The sequence below is a fragment of the Cavia porcellus genome, unplaced genomic scaffold (genome assembly GCF_034190915.1).
Source record: "Cavia porcellus strain 051 isolate PalLab524CR breed Dunkin Hartley unplaced genomic scaffold, mCavPor4.1 scaffold_7, whole genome shotgun sequence".
Taxonomy (NCBI): Eukaryota; Metazoa; Chordata; class Mammalia; order Rodentia; family Caviidae; genus Cavia; species Cavia porcellus.
Genome location: NW_026947490.1, coordinates 90643464 through 90663751, shown reverse-complemented (window position 1 = coordinate 90663751; position 20288 = coordinate 90643464). Strand labels below are relative to the sequence as shown.

At 35.6% G+C, this 20288-nt stretch overlaps 1 protein-coding gene across 6 annotated transcripts in view; it reads right to left on the bottom strand.

The window, feature by feature from the left end:
* Nucleotides 1-20288, bottom strand: part of Grik2 (glutamate ionotropic receptor kainate type subunit 2) — a 611950-nt gene that overhangs the window by 14369 nt on the left and 577293 nt on the right. For all 6 annotated transcript variants that reach the window (XM_063253933.1, XM_013148503.3, XM_063253934.1 and 3 more), the window contains 2 exons: nucleotides 15131-15356; nucleotides 228-478 (listed from right to left, as the gene is read on the bottom strand). In XM_063253933.1, the coding sequence (XP_063110003.1) occupies nucleotides 228-478; nucleotides 15131-15356 (477 nt within the window). The remainder of the gene's footprint in view (nucleotides 1-227; nucleotides 479-15130; nucleotides 15357-20288) is intronic.

Below are 20288 nucleotides of genomic sequence, written 5' to 3'. Positions count from 1 at the left end.
GAGGTAGAAGCAGCTCATCTGTCCCGAAGCAGGTGACCATAGAACCGATCACATAACTTAAAATTCATAAAAGTGATCAGGAGTCTTTTGTGGAAATGCAAATTTCACAAAGTATAACTTTTTGTTATAGACTAATATTCTAAGACATTACCCTGGATGGTAAACATCAAACATCTTTTCATTCTGATAAAAATAAGGGTTTTAAATTGCAAAAAAAGGGCAATTACCTTTTCCAACTGAGCGTTTTTTTTGGATTTGTACAAAAACTCGCCCACCGCCACGAACACGGAGAGCACCAAGCCGGCGGCCAGGACGATGAAGATGCCCCCGATGTTCTGCACGCCCAGGGCGCTGGCCTCCTTGCTCTCCTCCTCCGGGCAGCCGTTGCCACGCCACCACTTCTCCTTCATCATGTGCAGCTTGCCCTCCTCCTGCAGCTGCAGGATGGCGATGGTGATCTTGTCCCGGTACGGAGAACCTGCCGAGGAGAGGAGAGGGTGAGTCACTCAGAGGAGCACAGACTTCCCTAAGGACAGGTCAGCAGGACAGACTGGGTCTCACTAACCAGGCGGCCTCAGTGTTCCTTCTGAGCAGAGAAAACCACCTGCACAAGTCCGAACTTACTACGAAAAACAGAGCACAAGACTCTCTTAGCAACCATCCTTTTATTTTCAATATGGAAACTATTTCCACTAATATGCAGATTTAGCTCAGCGCATTAGAAATCAGACAAAAGGTAGGAAATCAAAACTAGAAAACAAATGATGTAAAAAAATGTTTATTTGACATCTAGGCATAGTTCTACACTGAAACTTGAGCACTGATAAAAACAATAGCTTTAGTTTTAGGAAAATTGTGGGGGGAAATGGTGTGTTCCGCGATTAAATACAATAATTCAGAGCAGTCCTGATTGACAATCTATATTCCGTAATTTCAAATATCTGCAGCTAATGACTAATCATCTTTGTTTGCTATTTGTTGTGAATTTAAAGAGTCAAAAAATGTACAGGGATGGATTTAAAAAAAAAAAAAAAAAGTCATTATAGCAATGTAAGTCCCAGTTCAGTGACCCTATGACCCGAAAGTGTTTTTGTTTCTCATTTTATGCTTTACAATGGAGGTACAAATAGAGTGCAGTTCTATATCTGTGCCTATGAGGGTGCACAGTCATCTCCTTAAACAACTACACAATCAATATTATATTTGCTACGCGGATACTCAGACATACAGAAAAGTACTGATTACATGCGTCTTTGCCATCTGTCCCAAGGGATTGGTCTCTCTGTTTGCTCTCACCCAGAAATCGCCTTCTTCTGAAGTGCAGTTTTCTTTCCTAGAACATGGACTTGGCGTTCCATTTTTCTGCACAAATTCACAGTATGCTGTCTTATTTAAAGAACAATAGTAAACATTTCCGTTTTTCTTCATGGCTGCCTGTAATTATGTGCATAAATACATCTATAACTCTAAATCTTTAACAGGAGTGGGCATCACGCTCAAAGAGGGTAATAAGCAGGGGCACCCTGTTGATAAAGAGACAAAGGGGAATCTAACAAACCCAACCGATGATGTGCACTTCCTTTATCTGCACAGCTTTGCTAAAAGGGAATATTGAATTCTTTGTGAAATTTTCATTAGATAAGCTTTTCTTAAATATTAGGGGGATTTCTTCTTCTCCCTTTCTTTCCTGTGTTGTTTCAATGTTTACTCAAATGTCAATGAGTGTGTGAATTCCACACCCTGCCCGCCCACTTCAGAGCTTAGGGTATTAGTGCAGACATTCTCATTGTTCAGCCACTACATCCTCAGTCTAAGGTGTCTACTATTTCTATCTACCTATCCAGATGTAACACATTGTCCTAGCCGCCAAGCTTTTTAGAATGAACGGTATCAGTCTGTCTGTGCATCATCCATACCTCCATTCATTTCGAATTCTCCATCATTCCCCCTTAACAGGCTCTATGCAAATGCTCTCCTATTGTGGGGCAGACAATACCTGATTAGAGACATCCTTAACACAATGGAAGAGTGACAGTTTTGGAATGTGGGTCTCTATGACACATCTTTTCTCTAAGCATAAATTAAGGTTTTGCTTTTCAATTTCCTTAGTTCACTAAGCCTAGCCTAGTACTAGCTGTGACATCACTTTTTCTCTGGATAACCACTTTTATTTATGTTTTCTCTGCAAAATAAATATGGATTTAGGGCGAATAACTTCCCTTTAAAGGAGAAGAACAGCATAGTGGTTGTGTTTTTCAATGAGAAATGCAGTATCTGAATCAAATCTTGTGTTGAGAGCACTTGTAAACATGGCTGCAACTGGCAAACATGAAGACGTAGTTTACATTCTGGAAGTAAAGTTACACACACACTTTGGGAGGCAAGTGGCATCTTAAACCCAAAATCTTCTTAATCCCCTAAGTACTTTGTGCCAGCTCAATTCTCATCTTAAGGATGACCGAAATATTTGTCAGCTATCCACACTTACTAAAACACACTGGGACATTTGTTCTAATATTCTAAACACACTGTTCTTCACTATATTTTGAAGAAAAACACCACAAACACAAAAGCTATCTAGCAATGTTTGTGAATACACCGTTTTCCATCGCGAGCAAACTTCAGCACAGTAGCTTTTTTAGAGTCATTGTAATTGATATTTTGTTTTAGTCAAACCCTACAAGGTTGACATGATTCATTTTGAGTTACAGTTTTATTAAAATTTGGTGAGATTTTCAACACACCATAACAATATAGATTCTTTCTTTTTATGAGATCGCAAGAAATTAATTAAAACTCTCTACTTTTTAAAGTTGGACAAGTAAGTCATTTTTTTCAAAATACGATTCAGATACACAAATACTTCCAAAAGCTGAATTTTGCCCTTCTACCTTATCATACCATCTTTGATCTTTTTCTTTTTAAAATTTTCTTCCTGTAATGGAATTTTCATTGCTTGTTTAAACATATTCTCCATATTGGCAGTAAGAAATTGATATACTTTAGAAGTCATCTTCTTACAGATTAACAAAATATTCCATTTACAAGATGAAAAGAGTTCTAGCTTGCAAAAGAATGAAAGGGAAAGACAGACAACAGGCAGAGGGAGAAGGGCAAACAAGAAAGGAGAAGATGGGGAGAGGGAGGGAGGAGGGAGGAGAGAAACAGAAGAGGGAAATCCGTTCAGCACGGCGAAGCCTGTGGTGTGTCACAGGCACCGACCTGAAGCCCCTGCATGTGAGCCGACATGTGGAAACCACAAATGCACTAATTTGCTCAACAATAAAATTACTGTGTGCAAGTGTAACTACATGTTTCATCAAATAGCTTTATGCAAAATTATGATTTCATGAGCATTTCTTCCAAGACATACAATAAAGCCCTGTAGGAGAATATGCTGCGGCTATTACAAAGAATAAACACAGGCCTCAGCCAGTCTCTCAGAGCTAGGTACATCGAGCCGAAGCCGTTTCTTCTCTCCTGCCCTCTCTCTCCCATCCCTCCTCCTCCCTGTCTTCTCCCTCACCTGGTCCCGGCTCCTCCTGACCCTCCTCTCCCTTCCCTCTGCCGCCTGCTTCCTCACGCCTTCCTTTCTCCCTTCTTCCTGCCCTCCTTCTCTCCCCTGGCACATTCTAAGCTCGGTACTCACAGGCACAGCACACATGCACCCGTCTGTGCACGGTTAATCTCAGTTCTAAGCCCGAGTACACAGCTTAGTGACGTCTCATTCTCGTGCCTTTTTCTTTGCCCAAATTCCCAGTTTTATATAGTAACATCTTTCCTCGTGCCATTTCCGTTCATCAGATAGTATACAAATGATAAAGTAAATGCACTTGTATTACTGTTAGTTCTTACTGACAGGCTTACTGACTGGCGGGTAGCTTTTCTTTATAGTGGCACAGCAGTTGCCTCACACACAATTTGCTTTAATGAAATACCCTAAAGTCATATCATCAACACCCTGGCAATCGCCCACGTACCTGCCGAATTTCCAACTTGCAAATCAGTATTTGTTATGGTTTAATCAACTAAAAAAGGTCAGAAATAAAATCATTCATATTCCCCATAAATATCTCCTTCTAAAACACTGTACAACAATTTCCAAAGCTGAACTTTGTCCTCCACATTTCTTTTGGGAAATGCACAACTGTGTTTCATTTTTAAAGAACTTCTTGTTCAAAGAATCTTGAGCAGTGTCCCAAAACAAATTTACCTCTTAAAAATTCACAGTATACACCAGCAAAAAAAAAAAAAAAAAAAAAAAAGTTACCATTTATTCTTTCAAAGAAAAAAAAAATAAAACATTTATAATGTTTCAGGTTATTTTCACGGAAAGAATATTCAATGATAAACATAAAACTAATGTTATTTTGAAGGTCAGTTTTTATCACTTCATAACACTTTAATCATAGAATGGTAAGTACCACAGATGTGAGCCACAGTGCATTCTAGTAACTTTTTCACTTGTAACTTACAATGTCATGTTTTGATTAAAAGCTTGCTGTGGCTCTCTAGAGCTATAGGATAAAACACCATTTCCTAAACATATCAAATAATCCTTCGTACAACCAATCTCAGACTTCTTTCCTGAGCACATCCTTTTCTTACACCTCATGTTCCAACAACACAAACCTGTGTTTGCCTTCCGCAAGCAGACTTCTTAGTTCTGATATCTAGGGGAAGTTGTTTTCTTTCAGGACTTGAAATAGCTCACCCCAGGCTCTTCTGTACTTGATGTCTGTCGGGATTCTGATGGGTTTTCTTTTTTGCTGATCTGTTTCTTTTCTCTAACAGCTTTTAATATTCTGTCCTTGTGCTGAATTTTTGGAATCTTATTTCATGTCTGAGTGTAGATTTAATTATGGCTACTTGGATTTCTGTATGCCTCGCTTATCTGCATGTCTGGTCCTGCGCCCATGCGTGGAAGTCCTCAGCTATTACTTTTGTAAATAGTCTCTTTATGTCATTTGTATTCACCCCTGCTTTTTTGCTGACACCAGTGATTCTTAACATTTTTCTGTACATCATCTTGCAGCCACTGAATTGTTATTTCCTGGTTCCTTGTTATTTTTACGAGATCTTTCCTTTTATGGTCACACTAGCTACCATCCTACCTTCAAGACCTGAAAGTCTATCTTCAGTTTCTTTCAAGCAGTTTTGCCAGATTTAAGTGAGTTTTTAATTTCCTGGATATCTCTTTGAGTCTGTTTCATGCATTCCAATTCTTCTCTGTACGCTTCATTCAAGGCTTCCCTCATTCTCCTATGCTATTTTTTTCTATGTCTTCTTTAGATACACTCAGTAATCCATTCATTAGGTTTGTCATTTCTCCTTTTACCTGATATATTGTCTGATCTGATTTCTTTTACAGTCTCAGGAAGTAGTTTCTTCAGTTGCCATCGTCTCAGAAATTTTAGGAATGTGACTTCTGCTTTCTTCCATGTTCATGTCTCTTGGACTTGTTTGGGCTGGAGGTCAGGGATCGCCTTCTGCTCCTTCATCGTGAAATTTTCCTCCAGACAAGTGGGGTCCCAGGCAATCCTCATGTCAGTTACCCATCCATAGTGTAGGGGGTTGGGTTAGGCACCGGCTTTCTCCTAACCCAGGTTTCCCGGGAGACAGCAGAGTGTGGGGTGAGCTTCTCTAGACACTCTTGGCTTCTTTAAGGCTGGCGGCTGGTTTTCCTGGTTCACTGTGGCTACTTGTGGAAGAATCTCAACAGCATGCACTTGGGGGCTGGGCTGACTGCTTCTCCCCACCTCTGGCCCTCGTCCACCACCTGCTGGTTACCAGCAGGAGAGTCACAATGGTGACCCATGTGCATGCCAAGAATAGAGGTTTAAACAGTGACTATTTTGTCTATTTTTGTGTAAATGTTCTCCAGTTTCTTTTTGTATGCATTCCTATTTTACTAAGATATACGATTAAAAAAAAAAATGCTAGAACACCCAAAAGCCACTTTGGTGAGTTCCTCTATTTATAAAGTAGAACCTACGTGCAAGATAACAGGGTTTTGATGGAATGTAACCAAGTAGAAAAGCTAATGTTCATGTAGAAATTTTTAAAAAAGAGGTTCAGAAGCATAAGATATTAAGATAATGAAAAGACAAGTCCTAGAAAATATGTTTACAAAAAAATCTGACAAAGAATTGTTATTTTAATATTAAAAGAACTCTTAGAACTTAACACCAAGTTTAAAAAATGAACAAAAAGTTAATCAAAAACAGTAGTAATTAACATGCCAAAATATATATACAAATGTTAAGAAAACATATGAGATGTTCCGTATAATGTTATTAAAATGCAAATTGAAACAATGATGCAATACCATTGCACATTTATTAAAGTAACCAACATTCAGAGCACCACCATCACATAGTAGTGAAAATATAAAGAAACAGGGATTTTAATTCATTACTGGTTGGAATGCAAAATGATATAGACACAGCTTGACAGATCTTTACAAAACTAACCACAAATGAAATCAACACTGACTACTCTTTGTATTTACCCAAATAAATTGAATACTTATATCTAAAACATAAACATAGCTATGGATTGTAAAAATGTATATTCATAATTGTTAAAATGTGGAAGCAACTAAAATATACTTCAGTAGTGAATGGAAAAATAACCTGGAACATTCAGACAATGCAACATCATTAACGGTTTTAATAAAAGTAGCTCTCAAGTCATTGAAACACAAGAAGTAAATGTAAATGTGCATCACTTCAGGAGACAAGCCAACACAAAGAGATTACAAACTGCCTGACTACAACTACATGGAATTCTGGGCAAATGCAAAATCATAGAACTAGAAAAATTATCCGTATTTGACAAAGAATTCAAGAGGAAGGAGAAACTGAATATACAAGGCAGAGAGAATTTTAGGGAAATTTAAAACAGTTTTGGGTATAAGTCACTATACATTCATTTAAGCTACAGAATGATAGCCTTGAGATGTTTTTAGGCAAACTGCTACACCTTGAAGCCATACTTTTAAGTGAAATAAATCAGACACCTATGTTTAAATATCATACTGTTCCTCTTTTTATAAGAAACCCACAGGGTAAGTAAGGACCAAAAATGGATGAGAGATATTGGGAAATAGGAAGAAAATTTTCAATGGCAAAAGCAACAAGGTTATATAGATAAAATAGTAAGAATGGAGGACAATAGAAAGTTCTTAGTAAAAGTAGCAGACACTGTTTCATTTGGTGAGTAAACAGAGAAAACATCAATTGTATTGACCACTGAGGATATTACTATAGTAAATATCAAAGTTAAATCCCTATAAGCTAAATAGGCAGCTGCCTTAATTTGGATGTAAATAGTGATTTCTCCTCTGCAGCAGAACTAAAAATATGTCTTTTATCCTTTCTGTACAAAGGTAATGAAATGTATTTTACTTGGTACAATATTTGTACAATTCTCAGAAGAAAACTATCATCTAAGATCACAAAGAAAGATGGCTATATGAGGCATAAAAAGGCATATCAATAAAGAACTTAAATTATAGAGTTTGTGCCTTACTTGTCTTTTTCAAAATACAAATATCTTACAGGCTACCAACTCTTCTTCCCAATTATTGGGGCACTTTTCTTCAAGACAGCTCTTCAGGATTATTTTTTTCTGTCTCTATTTTTATCATTGACAGGTAAAATTATGTGTATTTATCATGTACCTCATGATGATGCAAAGCCTGAATGCACTGTGAATGAATCCATTTTTTTTTTATGGTACGTATGTTCTGAAACACACTGAATCAAATACATTTAATTCTTAGCTCAACTGCAGTCTTTAAATCCACAGACAAAGGCACTGAGTCTCACAGGAGCCCAGTCACATCCCCTAGTGCAGTAGAGCACCGAGGTAAAACCAGGATTCAAGCACAGGTAAGCTCCGTTTGTGAAGGAACGTAACTACGCCATACGCAAACCCATCACATGAAGGACAGCAAATGCAAGGCATAGGTTTTTCATATTTAATATTTATCTTTGACATTTTGCATTTATATAATTAACTTAGCTTTAACCATTTTTCTAGTAAAAGTAATTATTCTTTTTGTCTTAGCCTACTAGCCCAAGGATGACTGCCTGGCACAGTTAGACAGTGACAAATTTAAAATGGAATTTGGTTCCCTGTTCTGGCTTTAATCAGCATAAAGCACTAAATGAGTTATTTGATCCATGTTTTGTATATAAAATCTATCAAAATTTACGATTTCATGAGGATTATCAATTTCTATATTATCTGAGAGTCATTTGGTCATCATATTGCAGTAATAACAAAGGCTGCTCATGCTGGTGCCGTCCATTCATCAAATCCTCCCGTGGCGCTGCAAGGATTCTGCATGCAGGGCTTGTTGACATCTGTAGAGCAGGCATAGCTCCCTGAAACCCTCATCTGTTTTCGGTGACGTGCAATCTAGAAGGCAAATATGCCAGGAATGCACTGCTTCTGCAGGTGTAATTTGACTTTTTGTGTAATTCAGTTTCTGAACATTATTAGATCTCAATTTATCTTTACAAAATCACTCCAGTAATATTAAAGTTGTGCTGCTTATGCGAAGAAAAAATGGAATGCATTTTAATGGAGGTCTGACCTGCAGAAAGATGAATAATTTGCATCAATTTTGTGCATTATGTTAAACTAATGAAGACAAATGTATTCATTCATTTCTGAAAAGCAGAAAAACTGAAGGCCGGCAATTTTATGCATCTATTATGATAAATATTACAGTACATACTGTGTGATGAATTGGGAATTCTAGATGGGTGGCAGCTAAAACAAGGAAAAACATGGTTCTCATACTAATTTCTGTTCCAATACACATTGGCATCCGCCTCAAATAAACAAATGCCTCCTCTGGTGCCAGCTCTACATCTTTTATTTCATTAAATAAGGAGAAATAATTAGTGAATCTCATGCATTAGATAATAAAAATTGAAATTTAAATTTTCACATCACTTACATTTCAAAGTAGGGTATTTACACAGTAAAAATTTAGTAATATAATCTGTTTTTACTTTTTTTACTTTGGTTAAGCATTAATAAAGACACTATAATAAGTTAAAACTTTCTTGAGAAATACTAAAAACAACTCTGTTGTTCTGTATTCATTCACAGAAAGTTTAAAACATTAGCCTTAGTGGTGCCATTAAATTCAGTTGTTAAAATATTCTCTAGTATTTATAGTTAAATTTATAAATATGGTAATATTAAAATGTATATAAGTATCTCAAAATGTTTAGTTTAAAACAAAATTATAAACAAAGTTCTTTATATCTATCGCACATGAAATATATTTTTAATATTTCTGTAGGAATATGACTAAAATATTTGTTTTCATTCCCAAAATTGCTTGTATTTATTGTGAAATGATACTACATTGTTTTGAAAATACTGCTGATTATATCTCACAAGTGAAGTCTGAAATCAGAGACTGCTGTAAATTCTTAATGCCCAGAATGAACTCAGTTCTCTAAATCCCCTTCTCCACCGCCAAATGAATCACACACGTTATTAATGTTGTGAGCAAAGTAGTGAATGAAACATTCCTGAATTTAGAAACAGCAATGAAAGACATTTCAGCATGTAGCACTTGTATCAATCAAAATCAAACAAATAATAAATAAATAAATAAAGCAAAATAACCCTAAAGGCTCTAGTGGATTTTTTTTTGTTGTTGTTGTTTTCCTAAGAACTCACAGACTGTTAAATCTACCTGGCCCTCAAATTTTTGAAAAAGACCAGCCAAGAAAGCTTTTAGTGCAAATGGTCAGGAGAGAAGCAATTCAGCTGGAAACGCCATTAAGTAGGAACGCTCCCTGTTCAGATAAATAGATTATCACTTATGGGGAAGTAAGAGATGAGATTACGGTACTCCTACATTTTGAATATTCCTTAATGAGACTGCTGTCATTTCCTCTTTGCTTAAACCTCATCAAGAGATTTTAAAATTATTATTTTGACTGAAATAGAAAGTTCAATTAATATACTTTGAGGACAAACACATACAACTTCTGAGATCTACCATACAGTAAATGCCAAGTTAAAATCACATTGCTACTATCAGGAAAACTCTGAGAGGAATTTAATGTCTCTCTGGACATCATTAAACCAGATATGCTTATTGGGCATTAAGTCCCACATCATTGTTGATTGCTCCACTCAAATATTTTTGCGCAAAAAATACTTCTCTAATTAAATAGCTTTTATCTAAGTCATTCAGTCATGCGGGTGATGTCACAACCCCGGTGAGCACCCGACATCACACTCGGGGTGAATGTGATAGAGGCCCTTGCATGGATCAGGAGAGCAGGGCCGACAGGCCAGGATACCTGCATTCCTGAAAAAGGAGAAGGAGAGTGGGGCCCGTCTGTAACCGTTTCTGATTTCCCCTTCCAAGCAGTTCTGGTATTTTCTGTTTTCACTTACCTCAAGGTCTCTATAACAAAAAAACAGCATCTCAAAACCTGAGCAGCGTTAAAGCAAGGAAATGCTCCTTTTCTTCGCTCACAATTGAAATATTGGTAATCATGAAATTTTCACTTAGAATTATAACTGCTGAAGATATACATTCAAACTTCCTGGGAAGTTTTGAAACGATCTAAATTTTCCCAAACCTGAGCCCACACTGCAATCTCATTCGCTTTTTTTAAATACCAGGGATCACACTCATGATCTCACGCTTGCTGGGCAGCTGTCTATACCACCAAGCTACATCCCCAGCCCCCTACGCACTTTGGTGAGAAAACAACCGAGAACTTCAGGTAACATTTTTCACACCAAAGTGCATTCATTTTTTGTTATTAATTCTTTGCTGTTGTTTATGATAAAAACTTAAAGATGCTGCAAATACAATGTATCAATAATCTCAGTGTGCTTGGGCAAATATCACACAAAACGTACATTCTAATTAACTACTTGAGAAATGTAGACAGTGGTGCTGGTTGAAAGTCTACAGGAAATAAGAATGTCATTCCAGAACTGCAGTTATATTTCAATGTCTAAACAAACACAAATAATCCAAGAAACTATATTTCCAGCAGAAGTTTGAAACAGAAAACCGTAAAGTGCTGCCTGAAACATTTTCCTCTGAAGTATTTAAGGGAGTAACTGTGAGTCCTTTTCCATATTACAGTTTCCTGGTGAAGTTACATGAGAGATATAAGATTCACACATTATGTACTGATAATAGTCATTTTGATGTTATATTATTTTGATTTAATAATATGATTTATTAAATTTAAGAATTTAATATTATTCAATTAAAGAGAAAAATAAAACTTATTGGATAAAAAAACAACATATTTTCACGCTTGTTGTTTAATAATTTGAATATTTATCTTTGGAACTTAATGTGATCAAATTTGCTGCATTCAGTATTAGACTTAAGGCAAAACAAATAGAAACATATATATATATACATATATAAAAAACATTTCTTAGCAGTAAGAAGGTATTTTAATAAGTTGAAATTTAATATATGACAAAACAAATAAAGCTGTCATATTGGCCATGTCATACTATCCTAATCTTTTGAATTTTTAATCAGTAAATTTCAGCACGTAATTTATGCTGAAATTCCCAGAGTGTCCTTATCCAAGAGATTTATCATCACCTATTGCCTAACTTCATTAAAAATAATCTTAATGAAAACAGCAATGTACTATATATCATACCATACTAATCTACATAGCAGATTACACTAAAATATAATGCTAGTCAGTTTCTCTATCTCATGCAAGTGACCTTTCCAGTATCAATGAATCCATTTTAGCCCCTCTTCCTCGTGAGCTGATTGGCCAACACTTTAACATATAATGGGACAAAATATATACACTCTCAGGTCTACAGTGATAATTTACTTTATTATTTTATCTTTTCTAGAAGTTGAGTTTAAAATTAGAAAAAAATAAAACCATAAAGGCTTTGGTTTATTTTTGTCCAATTTAGAAACTTAAATTATTGTCTATGTATCTAATGATATTTTGCATTACTTTACATTTTCTTTGGTAAAATACAGCAATGATTTCTACTGATGTCAGCAATAGAGAAGAAATAAAAACTGCTTTGATGGTTCCAAGAGAACTGCTTCAGAATTAATCCAACTGGTACTTTCCTTTTTAAAACTTTTCAGATAAGAAACACCCAAATGGATTTTGAAGTTCATATAACCTACTGTTTTGATTTAATTTTAGTAAGTATTTTTCTCATCTCAAAACATTATAATAGAGTTCTAGTCATTTGTACATGACATTCACAAAACAAGAAAAAATAAATTTTACAAAACTCAAGTTTAAGGCTTCGTATTAGGTTTAGTTTAAATTCTTTACATGAGAAACTTTGGTTTCTATTATGTGTTATTATGTAACTCTACATAATGAAATATATCTGTAATAGACTTTAAAGTCCTCTTACACATTTCCTGAATCTTATTTACCTCTTATTGAACTTAATTTTACATTTTAAAAATTCTTGAGTAATTCAAATAAACTACTCAAGTTTAAAGAGGTTATCACAATTCATAATAAAATATGAAAAATATGTCATTAGTTTTAAAAACTATTATGCTTTCTTTATGAATCAGTATCCTATATCCAGATGTAGAATTTATTTGTTAAACAAATAATTGAGGATGTACATAGTACAGACAACCTGCTTATAACCACAATGAAAATGAAAACAGAGACAAAAAGCTCCCCCTATTCCAGATAATGCAAAATACAGAAAATGGGAAACACGGACAAGAATCTCAGTCCTTTCAAAATCAGCACCAAAAACTGTATGTGTTTGTTTGAGCTCCCCTCAGATGAAACGCAGGACGAGAGCTGAGAACAGGACTGTTTTCACCCCTCAAAGCTGCGTTAAGAGTGTGCCTGGCCTTATCTCTTCACTTAACTTCTTGTCCAACTTACATCTAACTCTGGGAAGCTGTCATAGTCGTTATTCTATGAATTATTTTGAATTTAGCTTTTAGAGGATCTCATGGTGATGTGAGCACATTATTTTGCCAGCTAGAAGAATCTATGTTGAAATGTGACAGGCCTAATATCCTAGCTATTGGGGTTCTGAAGAAGATTATAGCGCAAGCCCAGGATTTATGCAGGGCTACCTTGATGGGCACACAGAGAACCAGTCTTTCAAACAAACAAACAAACAAAGCACATAAGGAACCTCAATTCCATGAATTACAAGTGACTTCCCAAGAGCACACTCAGTGACTTGACTAGCTGAAGAATATCATTGTGCTGAGCAGAACAGCGATATGAGAGGAGCTTCCCAATCTCTTTTCCTAAGTATGTCATTAAATAATTTGTGCATTAAATAAATTAAAAAATGCAGTAACTTGAAGTTTCTGGGTTTATTACGTAATTCTTTCCAAGTGAAAGGCTCACGTCTGACCTTAGCTACGAAAAGAGCCAGGGTTTCAGCATTCCATCCACACACAGCTAGCACAAGAAACCCAAGCCTGACTGAGAAAATAATCATTTCATACATTTTGAAAGAGATCTTCCTTCTTAGTGTTCTGCAAACACAATCATTTTATACTTCTTCACACTAATATTCATGTGAAAATAATAATATTATTTTACAGTTAAACCTAATAGTAAAATTTTGAATGTATTCCTAACAAGAACAATACTTTGGGAGGTCTTTCCCTGCTGAATTCAGTAAAGGGAATGGATTTTCTATGGAGAATGTAAATACAATAATAATAGCAATTAAACTTTTGTAAGAGTTAAAATAAATTACAATGTTACCAAACACATTGTTACTGGAAAAAAGCCAACAAATATGTGTTTTACCTTTTCAAAAATATACTGATGCAATTAAAATATTCTAATTTTTTCTTTTATACAATTATTTTCTATTTCTGCTGCAAAAAATTATCATACACTTAATGACTTAAAACGATACCAAATTTCTATTTATTTACTTTAAACAGGGTCTTTCTATGCAGTTTAGGCTGTACTTGAGCTCATCAGGTAGCCCAGGCTGGCCTTGAACTCACAGCAATCCTCTGGTCACAGCGTCTCGAGTGCTGGGGTTACAGGCATGTACCTCCACACCAGGAAACACTCAACTTATTATCTCACACGTGTGTGGTCAGTAATGCTAAAACTGAAGTACTGAGGCTATCATCTGGTTCTATGTCTTCTAGGAAGGAATTTGCTTCCTTTTCTTTCAGAACTTATGAGTGTCAACCTCACTTCTGACTTAGAGGCTCTTTCTCCATTTCAAATCCCAACAGAAAGCATTTTATATCTGTTATAAACTATAAATCTGCAATATAACTTTATATTGTATGCCCTGCAACATTATGTATCTGTGCACTTATTTTTATAGCACAAATATACATGTAGGCTCATATGAGTTTATACAATCAGAATATTCATCAGCTTTTTCATTAATATTTGAGATGCATTCTTGTTTTACTGCCCAGGTGGATTTTTAACTGATGGATTCCAACGAACTCCTGCCTTAGCCCCTGGCACAGGAGAACTACAGTGTGTGTACCACACACAGGTTGGAAATTAGTATTCTTTTATTTTACTTTATTGTTGTAACTAAAAATAACTTTGTCATGTGTACAAGGGGGAATGCTAAAGGCAATTAATTAACCATGGTTGCCAAATACTTAAGGCACGACACTATCAAATTAGTCTATTTGCACCTTCTTTTTAGTGAAACAAATAATATTGATAGGCACTTTTTGTTACTTATTCTTTTAGTTATTTCTCTAAGTTAAATAGCTCTCTCAAGGCTCAAATTTGAAAAAAAAGTTGCAAAACTTTCATTCTATTTGTATAACTTCTAAAAATACAAATTGAGAAAAAAGTGTTCTTTAGGGGCAGATAGTATTTTAACATTGACATAAGCTTTTTAATTAGCTATTTCAGGAAATTGTGTTTAAATTATTCGTTCAGAAGAATGCACTCAAATTATTAGCCTGCTTTTACATTGTAAAACAACCAAAAAGACAATAAATAAATAAATAAACAAAATTGGCAAGATGTATTTGGTAAAAACAAAAATCCCCAGGGCAAATGTGGAGCACGTTTCTTCCCATCCGCACATACACTGAGTTTAAGGACCCAGAGCACGCGGCCGCGTGACCTACCCATGGGGGTGCCAACCCCGTAACCCTTGGAGTCTATGAGGCCGCCGATCTGCGTCAGGTTGCAGTTGCGCTGGGTGACGAACTCGATGGTGGTGGACTCCATCAGGAAGGCGTAGTCGGAGGTGAGGACGCGCTGGATGCCCTCCTCGTTACTCTTCACGAGCACAGACTGTCTCCTGCTGCTCATAAAAGCCCACATTTTGTCATATGTGGAGATTTTTGATTTCTACAGGAAGTAAAAATAAATTGACATAACAAGATTACTCAATTTCCATGCGATTCTGCAATGTTTAGACACAACTGTCTGCATTTAATTTACTCACATCACTCTGTAGCTATATTAATACTAATAAAAATAACAAGTTAAAAATATGTAGGAAATTTTTCTCAGAATACATCTTTAAAAAGTTATACTTTAAAAATTATACTATAATTCATTATACTTCGATATTATAAAACTTTAATTAATAAATAAATTGTGAAAATTTAAGATTAATAACAAGGATCTTCTGTCTTTAAATCTTTGGTGACCATCGTAGGTCCACTGTGTCATGTTTTTAACAACACTATAGTATCAAATTTAGACGAGACAGACACTGGACAGAGATTGATGTGGCATGAACTTTCGTTATTGACCACTTTGGTTAACTATAACCCAGATGTTACACTGGTCATTAAAGACACAAAAAGGTACAGATTGAAGAGAGGAAGAGAATTTGATACAAATAAGGTCATAAGTAAGGATGATCATATTTCCACTGAGACATAATCTGGTCAACATTAAAATATGTTTAGCTTGCCTACAGACAACCAAAATTCACCAATTAGGCTTACTAACTAAAAAATCCTGGACCAATAAAATTGAATAGATTTATAATCAACTGAAAATCTTCAGCAGGGTTTTACTGGAATTTCATTGTTAAAGAGAAATGAGTTTGTTCAAAGAACTAATAAAGCATAAAAATGAAAAAGGTTAGTATCTAATCATTGCAAGTTCATCTATGAATCTCCTGCCCTGAATAATGCTTATACAAATACTAAAATAATACTGAAGCTATAAACACATAAAGATAACATTCTGCTAGCACCATCATAAAAAGTCAAAACCATATTCAAATGAATACAACAAATTTTAATCTTTATAGGTTGAGTGTGCTTTCATCCGTACATGCACAATCCACACAAGTCATGTTAGTTAAGCCACTTACACTAAACATAGCGTATGTGTTACTCAGAAAATTTCTGACAGCATGAATACTAAAGTGAAAATACAACCCTGATAGTTTATTAGAAAAAACTAAAGTACCAAAAATAAATAAAATGAAACAAAAACTAAAGTGCAGCAGACGTGATTTAGTGATAAAATAGCATTAAGACTGTGAGTAGAAATAGAAACCTTTGAAATACATTGGAACGTTACAACACACTAAGAGGTAATGATGCCAAATTTAAAAGATCGCGTTTAAAGCACCCACCATCATACCTGAACGATCACAAGTTTGAGAAAATATGTTCGTATTTCTAATCTTTAAAACACAAAGGGGAGGCGTAAAGAATGTGTAATTATATTAGGAAATTCGTATTGAGATCAGTAAAGCTAATAATGAGAATTTTCAGTTTCATTTGTCTGAATCAAAAAGTAATAGCATAACAGTAAAGAACAAATTCGCTTTTTTCTTAGAACTTCTCTTCTAATATTTTGGATGAATTGAGGACCAAATGTAAAAGAACTCAAAATTTGAGCTGGTATGCACATTAAGTGAGTTTTATAAGAAATAAAATGAAGTTTTTTAGTGTGATCCATACTTATCCACTTCCTGAATTTCATGTTGACTAAAGGAGTTTCTGAAATTCAAACCCAGTGTATCATTCAACTTTATTTCCACAGAAAATTAACAGAGAAGACTAATATTTGGGCAACTTTGAACACTCTATCATTTTTAGTAATGAAGTGGGTAGAGTAAATCACAGGTTTAGAAACAAAAATATGTGTAGCTTGAATTTTCCTGAAAGTCTTACATTTAAAGAAAGAGCCCTTATGAAAAAAAGCACTTGAAATAAGCTCTTAAATTAAAAGTGAAGGGCACTTTTTCCCCTCAAGACTGACAATTCATAAATAATTGATCACTTTCGTTTTAGTAACTATACATAAATTCAGAAGAGGCGGTTTGCTCACAAGTGATGGCCGGTACTTCTGTACTTCTTATCAGTGTAATATGCACACTTACGAAAGTCACTTCATCTCTCTAAATTTTAGTTTGCATAGAAGTCAAACATTCTTGTCAAACTCACAGTGATTTTGAAGATCAAGTAAGTCATCCTATATAAATACTCTACTTTCTATTGTTGTAGTAAGTAAGTATGTTGTAGTAAGTAAGTATGTTGTAGTAAGGTCTTCCATAATGCTAATTATTTAAAAAAATAGATTATAGTACTGTCTTGTATTTGTGTGTCATTTCCTTTAAAAATGCCAAGAATTCTTGCAAAAGTTGCATACATTCTGCCTCCTATAGTAGGAAATCAAGAGAAACTGAAGAATGAGAAAAGATGTAACAAAACAAAATTTTGGATGCTTAAAATTAAGAGAGATGCGCAACTGAATTAAAAATACATTAAAATCCACTCTTCAACCACTTCAATGGTTCAGATGGTGGTGATTCTATACCCCTTTCAAAGACAGAATGAATATAGATTGGCCAAAATTAAAATGCATGGACAGAAAGTCTTTAATAGTTAAACAGCCAAGCTTGCCTCTGAGCAGCACAGTGATAACCCCGTTCCACTGAGCAGAGCCTGCATGTTTTATTTCTGGAGAAGAAGCAACATCAGAATGGAGACTGCAGAGGCCACAATGAAATCAGGAGGAATAAACTGAAGTCCACAGTCAAGGCCAACGCATGAGCTCTATGACCTGCCCTGATTCTTAGGATCCTCTTAAAAGAATACTATTTTTTTTTAAGCAAAACTGAACAGCTCCAGTGAGGTAGCAATAATAATAATAATAAATGACAGAAATCAGCCCATAAAGTTCAGCATACACTAGGCTATTCAAAAAACTTTTACAAATACTAAATTAATTTTCATGTTAAGCCTAGTAAGTAGGCTATTAAGTAGATATTTTCCCCCTTTTAATAAACCAAAAAACCCCACAGCTATGTTGTTAGCCTACCAAAAATCACATGGCTACTTGGTAACAAAAATTGGAATTAAACATGCACTAATCTTAGCTCCAGGGTTCATGTTATTGATCACTGTACTTTACTATCTACATGTGAAGATACATACAATTGATTTTTTCAGTTAAAAGGTTGACTACATACTGGGCAGTGGATGAAACTCAGCTTGAAGTAAGCACTCAGAGCTTGCACTGGCCCTTTTTGAATCTATCAGGTACCAAAGCACAGAAGGAACTGATATATTTCAGGAAAGTAATATAAAATATAAAGCCCAACATGGAGTAAAGATCTTCAGAGCAGTAAAAGACGTTCAACAAGAGAAAGACAATAAATGAAACCTATACAAAGAAAATCCACTCACAGAAAGTACATGTTAAAATCGGTTATCAAAAATGAAAACATCAAGTAAAATATTGAAAGGTAAACCTGGAGAAATCTGCCTAGAATGAAATTCAATGGACAGAAAGAAAATGAAAGTGTTCCCAAGGAGCTGAAGTTATTGGCTAAAGAAAGATGAGTCAATGTGAATCACTGTGAGAGAGATCAGCTCTGTCCTAGAGCAAGAGGAGACTGTGAAGAGATGCTGCCCTAGACACGAACTTACCGGCCCTGATAACCGAAGGAAGAAACTGTTGGTTAGGACACCAAAGACAAACGAAATGGTGCTAAAAACTATGAAAAGCAGACCAGGGGTGAACCGAGAGAGCCTAATGTTTTCCTAAACATTCGAATTTAGGCAAGCTCTTCTCTGCCTCCAGGACTCAGTTTCCTGCTGGCCCCTGTAATTCCGATGGATCACTTTCTTACATCATTTACTTTAGAAAACATGTAACTGTACATTTTCCCTTGACTCTGAAATCTGAATCTCTTGGAAAGTCTCTTACCAGTTGCATATCTCAGGACTGTGTCACCGCCTGGGAGTGCAGCTTTTGAAATGAATCAGGAGAGGAGAGTCTGACTAACTTCCTGCCTTTGTGGCAGGGGGGAACCTAACTTCAGTGGGCATCTGTATTCCAACTGCCAAGCTAACTCTTGTTCCAAAGATAAGGAGAAAGTTTATTTCTTCTTTGAACTAAGTCAGTTAGCAAACATAGATTGTTATGAACCAAAACCCCATCCAGTTCTTCAAACCTTAGCCAGGGATGGACAGGGATGGACAGGGATGGGGGATTTCAAACAGATTAAGATGGATTAAGATCCGTTCCACCAGGAATGTATTCATTATGTATTAAAAATATGTACCACAAAAATCTCCCTACCCTAAAACATCTTATCCTTGTTCTAATAACTTCAGAGTACAGTTTGGCTTGTTTTTCTTATTAGAATAAGACCTGATTATCTGTTTAACTTTTCCCAGAGCAAGTTTTACTTCCATGGGGTCAAGTCTTTACTTCATTTAAAACATTTACTGAAACCCTTGATGTGCTAAGCATAATTCTGCACATCATCTGGGTTCCTAATGGATGTGTGAGCCATTAGCATGCAGGAATACAGCAGATGTGTCCCTTCATTACTGGAGCGGTGAGGAGCAAGGCAGGTATGAGACAGATTTGGTGATTTCAAAGAGATGGTAAGACTGCTGTGTGGAGGGGGGCTTAGCTGTAGCAAAGGAAGACCTTAGGAGGACCACTTAAAGCCACAAAGAGACAGCATCAGTCTCGGTGTGTGGATGAGGGACACGTTGCTGACCATGAAAGACATCTCGAAATTCAAGATATTCATAAAGCCTTGTTACAGCTCTTGGTCATTCTTGGAATATATGAAGTAAAGAGGAGGTTTAAATTGAGTTAGTCTGTGGTTTCTAGCTTAAATTTGAGCTTGAGAGAGAGAAATAGAGACAGACAGACAGACAGACAGACAGAGAGAGAGAGAGAGAGAGAGAGAGAGAAATCTGAAAGTAAATGATCAAAGCTAATGAGTTAAGTGGCTGAGAACCATCCAAAGCGATGCATCATGTGAAGTTAGATATGTAAGTCAGAAGT